This window comes from Aedes albopictus, chromosome 3, assembly GCF_035046485.1.
Source record: "Aedes albopictus strain Foshan chromosome 3, AalbF5, whole genome shotgun sequence".
NCBI classification, from domain to species: domain Eukaryota; kingdom Metazoa; phylum Arthropoda; class Insecta; order Diptera; family Culicidae; genus Aedes; species Aedes albopictus.
In genome coordinates this window covers 101,214,712-101,232,249 of record NC_085138.1, presented here as the reverse complement: position 1 = coordinate 101,232,249, position 17,538 = coordinate 101,214,712, and the positions used below count along the sequence as shown (strand labels likewise).

The following is a 17,538-nucleotide window of genomic DNA, read 5'->3' as shown; positions in this document are numbered from 1 at the left end:
CATGGATTTTCAAAGACTCCTCTAGAAATTCCTCCAGAATCCTGCATAGAATCCCCTCAAGGGTTGCTTCAGAATTTCCTGTGATCATTAGTCCTGAAGTTCATCTTAAAATTTTCTGAAAATTTGTTTGAGGATTTCACCATGAGTTTTTCCGAAGGATTCTCCAGGAGTTTTTCAAAAGGTTCTGTTAAGAATCCTAATAATTGCTCAGAAGAATTAACTTCGAAATTTCTAAGAAAATTGCGCCAGTAGTTCTCTTGAAGACTTCTCCAGGGATTTATCGAAAGGTTCCTCCAGAACTTCCAAGTGCTTATCCGGAAATTATTTAAGGAATTCTTAAAAGGAGTCGTTCAGGAATTTGCTTTTTAACTTAATACAAAAATGGAACAACACAAAGGGACATGTCATAATTGTCGAATTTTTTCAAAACTTGTTACTGTTGTGCTATTGTTGATAAGTTGATCAATAGTACAACAATAACTAAACTTGTGCTTCAACAAAACATGTTATTTAAATGTAATTTAGTTAATGTATATCAAAGCTTGATTATAACAAAATGAGATTGTCTAACAAAATTTGTTATGGAAAAGCTATGCCTTGACAATTTAATAATAACAAAACAAGATATAAAAACAGATTATGTGATTTCGTAGTTATTAACTTGTTATTCTCCTCTGTTCGGGTTATTAGAATAAATCTTTGCCCGCGGAATCTGAAGCACCAGGAATGTTTACATCCAATAGCAAATTACTTCTTAGACATGACATAACACAAAATGATGCCTATGCTATCCCCAAGAAATGTAAAATGTATAATCGAGTCAATAACGGTCAAATACCAATTGAAGACAACAACCTTTACTGCGGTAACACCTATGCTGGTAGCTACCTACAGCACTGGCGCCATCCACAATGATAGACACTATGATATGAGATACAAAAACAACCTATCTATCCTAATGCACAAATAAAACGTCTAACAGTCACACTGGTCCACCTATATAAACTATGTCATTTTCACCATCGTAACCCAGAAATGTCTACCTAGTTATCAGTAACGTTATACAGTTAGTAAGAAATAATGAGTATTTGTCTAACCTTCGTCATACGTCGAACGCATTAACGTCAACAATGCGTTTTAAGTATTGATTACACGTTCCGATGAACCAACCGATGGAGGCACATTATAGTATCAAAAGGTGATATTTTTCACTAAAGTCTATTACATTACAAAAATTAAAATGCAACACCGTCGACCTCTACAATGGAAGAATTATTGTATGAATTTCTGATGGAATTCTTAAGTAAACTCCAAAAGAATCTGCCGGAGCGATTCCCGAAAGAAACCCTGGATAATTCTTAGACAGTTTCTTGGAGAAATTAAAATATCAATTTCTGGAGGTGAAATACTGGAAGGAATCCTAAACAATCGTTGGAGGAAACCCTAGAGACATTTCAGGGGAATTTTTGGAAAGATTCTCTTGGATTTTTTTTAAAATAATCCCAGAAAGACTTTGTTACGTTTAAGCAATATTGAATGTTGTATTTATATTGAAATTCAAAATTGCCATTAGCATATTTGAGACCCAATCGAATCGTAAATAGAAATGTGAAAACCCCTGCGGTATGCCTTGTTACGCCACTGCCCACATAGCCACAAGCACTACGGCAACGTTCAAGCCCTATCGCTCCACCGCCGTATGTACACTACATACACAGCAGAACGCTACCAGCTAACAATGATCACATCACCGTCGGCGCGCCACCAGGCAAGCCTGCAGCAGATCGGGGAACATACATAAACGCGCCACGCGCGATTCGCTCGAGAGCTCTCTCTTGAGTAGCAGGCCAACACGATCGGTTTGATGAAGCCGCATGATTGTGGCGTTATCACGCATACCATCATGACGGAGGGGAAAAACACCAGCCCGGTCGAGCCAGCTCTAGTTCAGCCACGACAGTCCCTACAGATCACTCGATCGCGTCGTATGCGAGCAAAGAAGTAGTGGAGGTCCACCACGCGCGATTCGTGCAGAGGAACGTTGTCACACCGACTTGAGATTACCGTCCCAAAGTGGTACAATTACCGACGCCACCGTGAACTCTACGATGGGATCTTGCGAGACGTCGAGAAACACCGGATTCTGTAAGGCTCGCCGGTCTAAAAAAGGCAACATGAAGTGACCACTAAATTTCGTTTCTAGAAACATCGTAGCCATTGTTCATCGGAGGGTTGGTTCACCCGAGCGACGCTCAAACGGAGAATCATTTGGCTGGCGAGACAGAAGGGACAGCTAAACGGTGAGTTTCATGTTCTGGAAAATGATGGTAACATTGATGCTGAGTTTTGACCGCAATAGGTTCCAGTCGGCACATCCGAGCATTCCTCACGGGCGTTCGACAGCGTGGTGTGAGCAGCATCCTAGACACCACGGAGGAGAGGACGGCAGGGTAAGTCACTTTGTGTTGAGTTGGTGACAAAAGAAGGCTAACAATGCGCTCCTCATTTCTGCAGACAATAAGATCGCCGTCGCTGCATGCGAAGAGAATTCTGGGCCACTGACGAACACACGCGCACACATTGAAAACCCCTTCATAGGGTGAGTAGTGCAACACTATGGAAAAGAAAGCATCTATTAAACTGTCGCGCGACAGGGTTTTTTTTGTGTGTATTACAGTGGTACGCGCAACACAACAAGGTGACACCCCAACGATTGACTGGGTGCGAGTGTAGGCGACAACGCGGACGACGTCGAGCGTCGTGACTGTGGGGAGACTCGGTTTCGAACGGACGGGTGCGTCACTAGGAGGGGCGCCGAAGGGTCAGGCACCCACGGAAATCCGCTACGGAAGCCGGTCATCAGCGAGGCGGCGTGAATGAGGATTGCAGCGGCCACGAACTATTTGTGAGACGAGTGAGGCAGTCCTGCACGACGGTCGACGTGTGATTTTGAGGAGTGAACCGCCGCACCGTAGAGCACGCTCGTACGCCGCATCGGTGACTGCGCTCCATCGAGCGCTGGCGTCGAGTTGGCTGATCACTTCGGGCCGTCCCGTGGCACCAGGATGCAGTGTCCCCGGCAGTGGCAACGCTCCGTAACGAAGGTCTGTGAGTAAACCTGACTCCTTAGAAATAAGCGCTTGGGAACTGTTTGTTAAGCGAAGGCAAGATAGGAGATAGGGCAAGGTCTAGGGGATCGATTTATGTGAGGGGACAATTGGGCCTATAATATACGGACTTAATATGATTCGATTGGTGTTATTTTGATTTGTTGGTGCACATGCCTTAGTGTAAGGGTTACTTTTCACCCCTTTTGTGAGCTAGCGGGGAAACTTCTAACACTGGCGCCCAACTCAATATCCCACAATTTAAGCATCACCATATATTAAGTTAAGCGGCTTTTTTGAAGATTTGTGGATAGTCAAGCTCACATTACAATTTTGAGCACATTTGGTTGGTTCGGATTTGATTTAGTTAAGTGGAACAAAAATGGATTTGACGCATTTGAGTAACGAGGAAATTGATTACGAATTAGCGCTTCGCTTCGTTGTCAACCTCGGACCTTCAACTCACAGGAACAAAGTCCTGAAGTTGAAAGAACTGATGTCGCAGGAAGATGAGACTTCCATGCACAATTCAGAACATGTAATGAGCTCCAGTACAAATTTAGAAACCTGTCAAAACAAGATCGGTGAGCTTAGAAAACTAGTTGATGAAGCGATCCTGATAAAAGACACTTTTGTCATCTCTCAACTACGTTCGCGACTTCTTCACTACGATGCTAGACTGAAAATCATTCAGCCGCTCGCGCCATTCGTGAGTACAAAGGAAACATTGTGTGCTCTGGTCAAAGTGCTACTCAGTGAAGTGAATAGTGCGATAGTGCGTATCGGGAAGAGAAGTGATCGAAGCGACAGTGCAGTGACGAGTTTAACACCATTCGGAGGGACAATAGAGGAGAGAGAAGACCTGCAACGCCACCTCGCATCGAAGCAAACCGAAGCCACATCATCACAGGGAGCGTATTCTCTCCTGGAGTTCACAAACGGCGGACAACACCAGGAAGACAACACACGCGTCTCAACGGCACGGAATACCAGCACAGGCGCAGTGCATAAAGAACAGCTGGGCAGCGTGAGCTACACAGAAGGAGTTCCACCGTTGACAGTGAACAACAACCTCCAACGAGCCAACAGCATGTTCGAGGATCACGAGCCGCAGTTGTCAGCAACAAGTTCACCTGTGGTGAGCGGTCGGGGCAGAGGACTAGTGCCAAGAGGCCAACATGACCGGCGAGACAGCAACAGAGGTAGAGGAAGATCGACCAACACTTCAGCGGCAAACGACAGCCTAAATGGAAAAGACCACATACACGACCAGACGTTCAGGAACATCATCACCAACAATGCCAGCCTGTACGCCGATCTGGTAGAACGGCTAGCGCGAAGAGAGCAGTCTGTACGAACACAACCAACAGAACGAGCAGAAGACCGGAGAATGATGAAAGCAGTGCATAACTGGCCGTTCAAATTCCGAGGCGAGAAAGACACTACGTCCTTAAACATATTCCTCGATAGGGTCGAAACATTCGCCAAATCAGAAGGGATGAGCGACGGAACACTTCTTTCGTCAATCAAACATCTTCTTCAAGATGACGCCTTAGACTGGTATGCGCGTGCTATGACACAACAATCTCTCTATTCATGGCAGGCCTTCAAGAAGGAAATAAGAAAAGAGTTCCTACCAGTTGGATATGCACAGATACTACGACTGGAAGCCAGCTTCCGTTTTCAGGGCCAGCATGAATCGTTTGCCAAATACTACCGAGACATCGCAGCACTCTTTCGATTCATCTCGCCACCAATGACGGAGGAGGAAAAGTTTTTCATCGTCAAGAAAAACATGAATGCCGACTACGCGGCAATAGTAACAGCGGCACGACCGATGGACTTGCATGAGATGGTTGAAGTGTGCACAAGCTATGACGAAACACGTATGCTTCTTAATAGGCAACGTAGAGTTCCAGTCCCGCACAACTCGTTGTTGGAGCCTAACTTCGCCACCCCAGTAGGTCCTGCAAAACAATACCAACAATCACAGCCGCCCCGATATCCGAGAGTCAACGCAGTAGAATCTATCGAGGGTAGCGAGAACACGTCGGCAGATCAACAGTCCATTTTGGCGTGCGATGAAGAGGAAGCAGAATGGCAAAGCAAGCTAGACCAGCTGATACAACAAGTAAGTGCTTTGAAGGGTCAATTCGAGCGAAAGCAACCGAAACATTCGACTAACCAGACTCAAAACCAAAACAGATCTTCGTTGATTCAGCCATCGGGGCTGTCGCATAGTGCGCGTATTCAATCAAGTCCTCAACATCAACGGTGGCAATCGGAGCAGCAACAGGAAGGCTGGCAGCAAGATAGAACACGAGCACATCCGGCGAATCCACCAGCGCCATCGCAACACCTACAGGAAGCGCAGCATCAACAACCGTGGCCTCAGTCGCAGCAGTTTCCCGTTTGGCAACAGCGGTCTTATGCAAATCAGAGTCCATCACTACAAATACAGAGCAGCAGACAGCAGCTAAGCAGTGCTGACGCGCGCATAGCAATGAACTGTTGGAACTGTGATGAAGAAGGACATCGCTTCATGGACTGTCCAAAACCGCAAGCGATCCTCTTTTGTTACCGTTGTGGCAGGAAAGGATACTCTTTACGCAGCTGTTTCACATGCCGCACTGACGCGGGAAACCAGCAAGCGGGGAACCAACAATAGAGGGAACGGATTCTCCGCTCGTAACGACCGAGCCCTCAGAAAATCAGAACACACTCTACATAGACACAGTCATCATCAATCCCGGACAAGACAACCGGCCACACGCAGTTATCAGTGTTTTAGGACGCGAGCTTACTGCCTTGCTGGACAGCGGTGCAAATTGCTCCCTACTAGGAGGAAAAAGCACAAAAATAGTGGAAGAACTGGGATTGCTAAAAGAACAGGTGAAAGGCGGAATTAGGACAGCGGATGGAACACAACACGTGATCAGCAACTACGTAAAAGTCCCCGTAGCGTACAACAAGCGCCACGAAACATTACCAATGTTACTAGTTCCTTCCATACCAGACTGCGTAATACTGGGCATGGATTTTTGGAACAAGTTCGGGGTCAAGCCGGTATGTTGTACAATGCAAGCGACGACATTGGAGGAGGAGGATGAGCAAACAACAGAAGAACCGATGAAAGATCTCACACCAGAAGAACGCAGGTTACTCGACGAAGTCGTGGCACGCTTTCCCAAGGCAGACGAAGGAACACTGGGTAGAACAAACATCTACGAGCATCGCATCGACGTCGGAAACGCAGTGCCAAAGAAGCAGAGGTATTATCCCATGTCACAATACGTATTACAGGAGGTGAACCGAGAAATTGACAGAATGATCGCTCTGGATGTAATCGAGGAAGCTGTCTTCTCACCATGGAACAACCCTTTGGTAGCGGTGAAAAAGAAGACTGGTCAGTACCGTGTGTGCCTGGACGCGAGGCATTTGAACTCAGTGATGGTGAACGAAGGATACCCAATACCGCAAATCTCAGCCATCATAGGAAACCTAGGCGGCTGTGCATACATCTCAACCATAGATCTGAAGGACGCCTTTTGGCAGCTTCCACTTCATCCAACATCCAGACCACTCACGGCGTTTACAGTGCCATCTAGAGGACATTTTCAATTTAAGGTGGTACCATTCGGGTTATGCACCGCCAGTCAGGCGCTAGCCAGGGTAATGACGCATCTGTTCGCTGACATGGAGCCTTTTGTGTTCCATTACTTAGACGACATAGTGATATGCTCACGTACCTTCGAAGAACACTTGAGAGTGCTGGAGGAAGTAGCGCGCCGACTACGCGCCGCCAAGTTGACAATATCGGCAGAAAAGTCCAAATTCTGTAGGGAAGAGATCAAATACCTCGGATACGTCCTCAATGAGAAAGGGTGGCAAGTGGACAATGAGAAAGTCGAGTGCATCGTACAGTTTCCGGTGCCAGAGTCCAGGAGGGAGGTACAACGATTCATAGGGCTCTGTAATTGGTACAGACGGTTTATTTCGGACTTTGCGAGAATAGCAGCACCGCTCACAGAGCTGACTAAAACCAAAACGAAGTTTCGGTGGACGAGCCATTCACAAGAGGCCTTCTTGAAGCTAAAATCGATGTTAGTCACTGCACCGGTCCTTATCATGCCGGACTACACGAAACCCTTCAGCGTAGCATGCGATGCCAGTGACGTAGCCATCGGAGCAGTGCTCACCCAAGAGATAGACGGAGAAGAACACCCGGTCTGCTACTTCTCTCAAAAGCTATCCACATCGGAACGGAAGTATTCGGTAACGGAAAGAGAATGCTTGGCGGTGATAAGGGCGATCGAAAAGTTCCGGGGTTACATTGAGGGAGTCAGATTCACGGTGTATTGTGATCATGCTGCATTGAGCTACCTAAAATCACTGAAAAACCCGACTGCACTGATGAGTAGATGGTTGCTACGGTTAAACGCTTTCGATTTCGAGATCAAGTACCGAAAGGGGTCCATAAACGTCGTACCGGACGCTCTTTCGAGGATCGTCAGCGTAGCAACGATCTCGGCAATCTGCACGGAAGACGCATGGTATAAGAACATGCTAGAGCAAGTTAGCAAGAATCCGGACAGCCTTACGGAGTTTCGAATGGTGAACAACGAGCTGTATAAAAATTGCCGTGGTAGGAATGAAACTGGAGCACTCACGCAGCGTTGGAGAAAAGTGGTTCCTCAAGAACAACGTAAGGAGATCATGCAACGCTATCATGATGCACCAGCGGCCGCCCATCTTGGAATCGATAAAACGTTGCAGAAGATCAAATCCCATTTCTACTGGCCAAAAATGCAAGACGACATCTATAACTACGTCCGCAACTGCGAGGTCTGTAAGGCCAGCAAGTCACCGAACGCTACGCTGATGCCACAGATGGGAGGAGCGAAGCCAGCTAAGTTGCCGTGGGAACTCATCTCGATCGATTTTGTGGGTCCTTTTACCCGCTCTAAGCAAGGAAACACGGTAATATTCGTTGTCGTCGACTGGGTAACGAAGTATGTTATCATCCAAGCCATGCGCGCTGCCGATTCGGTGAAAACAGTGGAGCTCCTAGAGAAGGACGTGTTTCTAAAGTTTTCGTATCCTCGCATTATTCTTTCGGATAATGGAAAGCAGTTTCAGTCCGTCGCATTCCGTTCGATGCTAGCTCGCCACAAGATTCAGCACATGAAGACAGCATACTATTGCCCCATGGTGAACAACGCTGAGCGAGTCAACCGGGTGTTGGTTACATGCATTCGTTCGCTGATCGATGATGATCACCGCAACTGGGATGAACACTTGTCATCGATAACAGCAGCCATAAACAGTGCGAAACATGATTCCACGGGTGTTAGCCCCCATTATGCCAACTTCGGCAGGGAGCTGCTGCTGTACACGGACCTATATCAGCTGCAGGACATGAACACGGAGAAGGATTCGAAGCTGAATCAGGATCGGCGATTGGCGGAAATTCAACGAATTCAGAACTTCATCGTACAACGAATCAAGGTGAATCACGAGAAGTCAAAGCAGCGGTATGATCTTCGTAAACGCTCGGTAACGTACAAGGAAGGAGATATCGTCTGGAGGCGTACATTCGAACAATCATCGAAAGTGGACAATATCAATCAAAAGCTCAAACCTAAGTTCACACCGGCAGTTGTCAGGAAAATCTTAGGTGCTAACCTGTACGAATTGGAAGATGTGGTCACTGGCAAGACGGGCCGATACCACGCAAAGGACATCAAAACGGATTAGATGTTCAAGCTATGTCGGCAGACGAAGTCTGTTAACCATGAGCACCAAGCTCACAAAAATCCGTCGCCAAACGGGACAAATGGCCCACGTCAGGTGTGATGAGCAAAAAACTTTGATAAACTACCTCTCCACCTCGACTAGATCCAGCTATGAAGGCCACAACATGTCGCGGACAATCAGACTCCTACAAAGATTCAAACACGTTGAACGGTATTTCTCAAGGCATCTTCCATGTCGACCGCCGGCGGGGAAGTTTCGAACTCAAATGGTATTGATGGATACTCCAGACACCGATACACGACAGACACCAGAGCGCGTCGAACCGACAGCCTACGTCAGGCAAGGGAGACTGGGACCCCGAAAACCATCGCGAGTAGGGAGGCTCCAGAGACCAGTATGCAGTGATACAGTAAACTAGCAGCCTTCGGAAGGCAAGGGAGACTGGGACCCTGAAAACAAGCGTGAGTAGGGAGGCTCCAGATACCAACAAAAGAGCGAGGAATAGGAGTGAGACAATCAGAACAGCAAGAGCAGATAGAAGTAGCGGTTCATTTTCCCATCGCGCCAGGGAATGGACTGCGCGCCGCTTGCGGAACAAGAAAACACACATGCGGTAGACGAACAGAAGGCTATAGACAACTCTTCAGTACGGCAGATCGTTTCCTGAATAGGAGGAGCTGAGGCCTCGGGTCGAGGGCCCAACAAGCCGGGTCGGCGGAGGTCGAAGCTTACGGCCACTATTCGGCGCAAGGGAGTATCGACTGTGCAGTGCTACGGGTAAGGAAAAGAAAGGAGAAAACAGCGATTTCCGGCAATGCAGTAAGTCACCGAAAGACATACAAAAAAAAAAAACGGCGAAGACAGAACTCCGACCACAGCGATTAAAACCGCCTGCAACGAGCGGGGGAGACCAACCTGGAAAAGCGAAAAATAGAACTCCAAGGACCGAATTGCGACACTCAGATGCACCGCACGAATCCGCCTACTTCAGGCGAGGGAGCTCGGAACCCTGATGTGTCAGAGGGAGACTCCAATGCGGAAATACATCGAAACGACCAAACTCAATTCATCGTCAGTATTCCACAGCAATAGCACAATCAATCCATATCAGTTGTCTTTAGGGGGTCGTCATGAAATTCCTCTCGAAAGTAACGCGACCGGGGGCGCGGTAAAGCTCCTTACATGGGCTCATGGCGATTCTAGGGGAGCAAATGCCTCTTTTCTCTAGGCCAGATAACAAGATAAGACCAACCAAACTATCCTAATCAACATTGCTTTTCGTTTTATGTTTAATCCATTCTAGTTTAGCCAAATAACTATTAAGGATTAAGTTGTATGTCTGCCAAAGCGGCATACGAGTCATGAGAAGCAGGACGAAGATCATTGTCAGGGAAAATTTGCCAGAACCTAGTTGGCAGAACAAGAAATTTTCCAGAAGCAGCGGGAACGAGTAATTTAGATTTGTGGATTTGTGGATTTCAAAATTTATGGATTTGTGAATTGTGCGCTTTAAGCAGTGCTTAAAGTCAAGTAAGCTAGAGCTCGACTCTAGCGTTCTAATGATAAGGCCCTCTCTGACCAACTTCTAAAGGAAGTTGTTAAGAGTTTTTCATGAGTCGACAATTGATCGGCTCATGAAAAACTCTGCTGCATTGGTGATGTTGTGTTACGTTTAAGCAATATTGAATGTTGTATTTATATTGAAATTCAAAATTGCCATTAGCATATTTGAGACCCAATCGAATCGTAAATAGAAATGTGAAAACCCCTGCGGTATGCCTTGTTACGCCACTGCCCACATAGCCACAAGCACTACGGCAACGTTCAAGCCCTATCGCTCCACCGCCGTATGTACACTACATACACAGCAGAACGCTACCAGCTAACAATGATCACATCACCGTCGGCGCGCCACCAGGCAAGCCTGCAGCAGATCGGGGAACATACATAAACGCGCCACGCGCGATTCGCTCGAGAGCTCTCTCTTGAGTAGCAGGCCAACACGATCGGTTTGATGAAGCCGCATGATTGTGGCGTTATCACGCATACCATCATGACGGAGGGGAAAAACACCAGCCCGGTCGAGCCAGCTCTAGTTCAGCCACGACAGTCCCTACAGATCACTCGATCGCGTCGTATGCGAGCAAAGAAGTAGTGGAGGTCCACCACGCGCGATTCGTGCAGAGGAACGTTGTCACACCGACTTGAGATTACCGTCCCAAAGTGGTACAATTACCGACGCCACCGTGAACTCTACGATGGGATCTTGCGAGACGTCGAGAAACACCGGATTCTGTAAGGCTCGCCGGTCTAAAAAAGGCAACATGAAGTGACCACTAAATTTCGTTTCTAGAAACATCGTAGCCATTGTTCATCGGAGGGTTGGTTCACCCGAGCGACGCTCAAACGGAGAATCATTTGGCTGGCGAGACAGAAGGGACAGCTAAACGGTGAGTTTCATGTTCTGGAAAATGATGGTAACATTGATGCTGAGTTTTGACCGCAATAGGTTCCAGTCGGCACATCCGAGCATTCCTCACGGGCGTTCGACAGCGTGGTGTGAGCAGCATCCTAGACACCACGGAGGAGAGGACGGCAGGGTAAATCACTTTGTGTTGAGTTGGTGACAAAAGAAGGCTAACAATGCGCTCCTCATTTCTGCAGACAATAAGATCGCCGTCGCTGCATGCGAAGAGAATTCTGGGCCACTGACGAACACACGCGCACACATTGAAAACCCCTTCATAGGGTGAGTAGTGCAACACTATGGAAAAGAAAGCATCTATTAAACTGTCGCGCGACAGGGTTTTTTTTGTGTGTATTACAGTGGTACGCGCAACACAACAAGGTGACACCCCAACGATTGACTGGGTGCGAGTGTAGGCGACAACGCGGACGACGTCGAGCGTCGTGACTGTGGGGAGACTCGGTTTCGAACGGACGGGTGCGTCACTAGGAGGGGCGCCGAAGGGTCAGGCACCCACGGAAATCCGCTACGGAAGCCGGTCATCAGCGAGGCGGCGTGAATGAGGATTGCAGCGGCCACGAACTATTTGTGAGACGAGTGAGGCTGTCCTGCACGACGGTCGACGTGTGATTTTGAGGAGTGAACCGCCGCACCGTAGAGCACGCTCGTACGCCGCATCGGTGACTGCGCTCCATCGAGCGCTGGCGTCGAGTTGGCTGATCACTTCGGGCCGTCCCGTGGCACCAGGATGCAGTGTCCCCGGCAGTGGCAACGCTCCGTAACGAAGGTCTGTGAGTAAACCTGACTCCTTAGAAATAAGCGCTTGGGAACTGTTTGTTAAGCGAAGGCAAGATAGGAGATAGGGCAAGGTCTAGGGGATCGATTTATGTGAGGGGACAATTGGGCCTATAATATACGGACTTAATATGATTCGATTGGTGTTATTTTGATTTGTTGGTGCACATGCCTTAGTGTAAGGGTTACTTTTCACCCCTTTTGTGAGCTAGCGGGGAAACTTCTAACAACTTTTTAAATGAACGAATCCCTGAAACATGAGAAACATCTGTACAATTCCCTGAAGCAATGCCTCACGGATTCCCTGCAGGAATCTCTGGATGAAACACTGGAGAAACCCCTGGTGAAATTCCTGGAGAAATTCCTGATGAAATTCCGGAAGGAATGCCTGAAGGGATTACCAGAGGAATGCCTGAAAGAATTCCTGGAGGAACACCTAGAGGAATATATAGAGGAATCCTAGGAGAGATCGCTAAAGGGATCCCAGGAAGAATTCTTGTAGAAATTCCTAGAGGAGCTCCTGTAGGAATATCTGGAAAAAATCTTGGCGGAATTCCTGGAAGAATTTCTTAAGGAACGCCTGGAGAAGTCCCTGGTGGAAATTCTAGAGGAATTTCTGGAGGAATTCTTCGAGGAATTCTTGAAGGAATGCATGGAAAAATCCCTGGATTAAAATCTGCATAAATTCCTGAAGCAATTTCTGGCAGAATCCCTGGAGGAACTCTTAGAGGAATCAATGGAGGAATCCCTGAAAGAAACTCCTGGAGAAATTCCTGGAAGAATCCCTTGAGGAATTCCTGGAGGAATCCTCGAAAAAAATTCTGGAAGAATATATGGAGGATTTCCTGAGTTTTTTTAAGGAATTGCTGGAGGAATCTATGGAAAAAACCTGGATGAATTCCTTGAGCAATCCCTGAAAGAACTCCAGAAAGAATCTCAGATTGAATGCCCCCCGAGATGAACTAGTCCAGGTTTTTTTTATTCCTGTTCGGGTCTGTCACTGCGACCAGTTATTAGATCTATTGTGACATTATTTGTATCATTAGTGTAGTGTATGTCGCATTACTCAATTGCCATTGAAGGGCATTAAAGTATCGGTTTTGATACAGTTTTTGATTTGTTTTCTTCTAATTTTTATTTTGTTTATAGAAAACAAAACAAGAGCACTGATAATTGGCCATGCACCGGAAACCTAGCATCGCCCTTGCTTTACTGCTAAATTCTCCCCAGTAAGAAGCTTTCAACCCGGGTTTTAACATTAGCAGCAATACCATCCCAGTAAAGGAGCATGTGTTCAGAAATAAGGATTCTAGTATGTTACTTGCATACCAGAACTTACTAATCTTTGAAAAGCTAGTACACACATGGATCTCTAGCTAGTACACACATGGATCCCTAGCGCAATTTGATGTCCTTTGCAATAAGTTTAGCCTCGGACGACAAGGTTTTTATCTATCTGCAAAATAAAGTTGGTTAACTTAGTTTTGTTCAGAGACTGTAAGCCACCACGATACCAGTAGCAAGGACTAAATACTACGATTCCCTGAATTGCCAGAACGCATATTGAAAAAATAGGGCGACACTAAGTATCGGTAGATTTCACTCCATAACTCAACATGAAAAGGTGATCTACCCACGTTACGGGCTCCGTTAACGATCGAGCATCTTTGAAACCCCCTCAACCATTCATCCATCAGCACGGGTCGCCTGACACCTTGGATTGGGGTTCCCTGTTTGGTGGACTTTTACCCCCGGAACAGGGGGTCCGTAGTGCTATTCTTGTCTAGGGTTAAAAATCTCGTTAATACTGACAAAAAAGGATTGAATGCCCGGAAGAACTCCTGGAGAAACTTTTGAAGAATTCGCATGTGGAATTTCTGGAGGATTTCTTAGTGGAATTTTCGAAGGAATCCCTGGATAATTTTTTGGAAGAATTGCTGGTTGAATTACTGTAGAAATTCCTGTAGGAATCCCTGAAGCAATTTCTGGAGGAATCTCTAGAAGATATACTGGAGAAATTCATTAATAAATTTCTGGAGTAATGCCTGAAGAATTCCCGGAGGAAATTCTGGAGGAGGCCATGGGGCAATTCCTGGAGGAAGCCCAAGGGAAATCTCTGGAGATTTGCCTGTAGGAATTCCTGGAGGAATCTCTAGAGGAATTTCTGGAGGAAGCCCTGTAGAAATTCCTGGAGTAATCCCTGGAGGAATATCTGAAACAATGCTGGGAGGAACCCTTGGAGCAATTCCCCTGGAAGAGTTCCTGGAGGAATGCTTGGAGGAATTCCTAGAGTAATATCTAGAGGAACTTCTGGTGGAATCTCTAGAGGTTAAAGTTCCTGGAAGAATCCCTGCAAGAATCTGTGGAGGATTTTGCGGATTTCTTAGAGGAATCCCTGCAGAAATTCCCGAAAGAATCCCTGTAGGAATCCTAGGAGAAATCCTGAGGATTTTCTGAAGAAATCCCAGGAGAAAGTACCGAAGACATCGCTGAAGGAATTCTTGAAGTAATCCTGAAGGAATCCGAAGAGTCCGTGGGGGACTTTTTTGGAAAAATGAAGCAACCCCACGAGGAGTTTGTTAGGAAATCCCAGGAGAGCTTTCCAAACAAATTCCTGGAAGAATTACCGTAGAAAGAATCTGGTGGAATCCATGTCTTTATTAATTTCTGGACGAATAATTGAACGAATCTTTAGATGAATCCTAAAGAATTTTTTGTACAAAATTTTTGAATAATCTATGATAAAAATTTTAGAAAGAGTTTCTAAAAAATAAAATTTCTCCTAAAATACTTCGAATAATTCGAAATGGAATTATCGGAACAATCTCTTGCGGAATTCTTAAGGAATACATATATGGAGAAATCCCTGAAGAAAATAACTTCTGCTGAAATACCTAAAATGATCTATTGTGAAATTTCTTTCAAAATCCCTGGAGAAAATTCTAACGGAACACTCGAAAAAAGCACTGGAGGAACCTCTAAAGATACTTCAGGAGACATTCCAGGAGGAATCCTTGAAGGAATTCGTGAAGGCATATCTGGAGGAATCCATTATGAACCCACTGCAGGAAACTATGGAAATATTTCTGGAGAAATTCTTTGATGCATCCTTGCAGAAGTAATCTAAAAAAACGCGTGAGCAATTTCTGCTACATTTATTGGAACAAGGCCTGGAATATTCACTATCGGAACCCCGCAAGACGTCCATGGAGATATTAACGAAGGATGTAATGTAATTCGTCAAAGAATTCTTGGAGTAGTTCCTGAATATATATCTGGAAGAATTTCAGAAGATGTGTTTGGAGGAATTCATCAATAAATCTCAGGATTTTTGCCCTTGGCATGACGTTTGTTTAAAGTAAATAGGGTAAAACACTAGACTTCGTCCCCTAAAATTATGCTCTAATCTTCGCCACTTAATAATACATAAAAAATGGGATTTGTATGGAGGGGGCGAAAATTACAGCAGTGGTGAAGTTTAGTGCTTTTACCTACTTGCGAAAATTCATTATTTTGAGTTACTACACTTTATAGCAACATAATCCCACCAGGACCGGTTCTGGCATATCTGGGAAATTTAGCATGTTGTTATTGTATTCCATGAATAAAAATCATAAAATTTAGCTTTTTTTTATCTGTATTAACGAGATTTTTAGCCCTAGGCTAGTTCATCTCGGGACCCACGCTTTACTTCCCTTCCGAAGGAAGAACTCACATTTTGCGAGTTTCTCGGGAGTGGGATTCGATCCCAGGTCCTCGGCGTGATAGTCAAGTGTTCTAACCATCACACCAGGTCCGCTCCACATAAAATTTAGCCATTCAACCAAGCCTGAAATTTAGTTAAATTCTATAATAAGATTGAAGGGATGTTTTCAAGTACTTCTACTTGACAAAAATTCATGTGGGTTCCGAGGAAAAAATGTTTGATAATTTTGGATAAAATCCTAAATTATTGGAATAGTTTGTTTCTTGAGAGATTTTTTTCAGAAATTCTGAATTATAGATAATCTTGAGTTGGCTAAAATTATAAAAAATAAGGCGGCCAGGAGGGGGAGTACAGCCCCCCTGCCCCCTCTGACTACTCTCTTGCGCAATTCGATATAGAAGAATAGAATACATTTAGGCGCTGTATAAAGAGTGAGTGCAGTTGTCAATTGCAATCGCTCAAGTAGTGTCCTGGTGAACAATAGAGCTGTAAAAGAGGTAAACTATGACTGTCTCTTCAGCAGCGTACATTCATTAATTCATGTGATTTGCAATTTTTTGAAGATGAGTCTCTATCCAGTTGAGGCTTTCCACGAAGCAGCACGAAAAAAATCCACTTTTTTTAATTTTGCATTTTTGATTTGCATATAATTTTGCACAGCTGTTCTAATCAATATAAATAACCATTTTTTCATATTAAAACTTTTTATGGAGTCTCGACTAACTTTCAAATAGGGCCTATGAAAAAATGGAACACATGCGAATGAAAAATCATATCTCTGAAACTGCTTGTTTGATCGGAAAATTGTCTTCGGCAAAGTTGTAGATTAATAAATGGTGGCTCTCAGAAAAATACACATTGAAAAATTTATTTAGTTTTTCTTCCGAAAAAACTGAATATTGTTACGAAAAATTAAATATCTCAAAAAGCTATTTTTTTACCTTCGTGATATTTTGTGAGAATAAAGTTCATTCTGTTAGCTACCATCTGTAGAAATTTCATAATGGTAAAAAATGTACAAAAAAGTTATGGCACTTTGAACATTTTCGGTTGTGTGTTTTTTAGAGTGTATGACGAATTCACGCAAACTCGCCGTAGGGGTTTAGAAAAACTGTCTCAGAATCCGATGGAATTTCTTAGGTTTAAAGACTATGTATTTTAAAGCAAGATTGCATATGTTGTTTTTTTATTTATCTAGACTAATATTTGAAAAGGGCTAAAGTATTTGACCGTTTTTTACTCAATATAACTTAAAAATGACATTACCTACAATAAAGTTATGTATGGGTGACTTTTAGATAATCATGTGAACATTTATAACATTGAAAAATGTCAATAAGCTTTAAAAGTCAAAAAAATGCAAATAAGAAAAATTATTTCAATTTGCAAAACATGACATTTTTGTTATTATTGAAAATTTTGCCATATATCGCAAGATGGGCACTTTTGAAGAAAAGCATTTTTGAGGTACCGTGATTTCGGGTGAAATTGATCAGTGGGGTGAAATTAATCGACGTGAGGGTCATTTTCATTTGTTAAAAATATTGCTTTAAACTTAAAACAATTAGTATAAAATGACCATCATCTGGCTAAAGGATTATTGAATGATGAGTTACATGTTTTACAGTCAATTAGTCACATATTTCTGTACATATTAAATTAAATATTTTCCGTAATTGCGTGTTTGGCGAATCTCAAATACCCTT

At 44.7% G+C, this 17,538-nt stretch overlaps 2 protein-coding genes across 3 annotated transcripts in view; one reads left to right on the top strand and one right to left on the bottom strand.

Annotated features, from left to right (window-relative positions):
- The window catches only part of LOC109411980 (uncharacterized), a 78,420-nt gene that overhangs the window by 17,139 nt on the left and 43,743 nt on the right, over positions 1-17,538 (bottom strand). The gene's annotated exons all lie outside the window — the stretch shown is intronic.
- On the top strand, positions 1,517-5,790 carry LOC109414759 (uncharacterized). 2 transcript variants are annotated; one of them, XM_062857027.1, is made up of 5 exons: positions 1,517-2,145; positions 2,204-2,300; positions 2,360-2,450; positions 2,515-2,599; positions 2,655-5,790. In XM_062857027.1, exon 5 carries the CDS (start codon positions 3,490-3,492, stop codon positions 5,773-5,775), a length of 2,286 nt encoding a protein of 761 aa, XP_062713011.1. In that variant the 5' UTR covers positions 1,517-2,145; positions 2,204-2,300; positions 2,360-2,450; positions 2,515-2,599; positions 2,655-3,489; the 3' UTR covers positions 5,776-5,790. The 2 variants fall into 2 exon arrangements, with proteins under 2 accessions (XP_062713011.1, XP_062713010.1); XM_062857026.1 differs by having other exon boundaries at positions 2,515-5,790.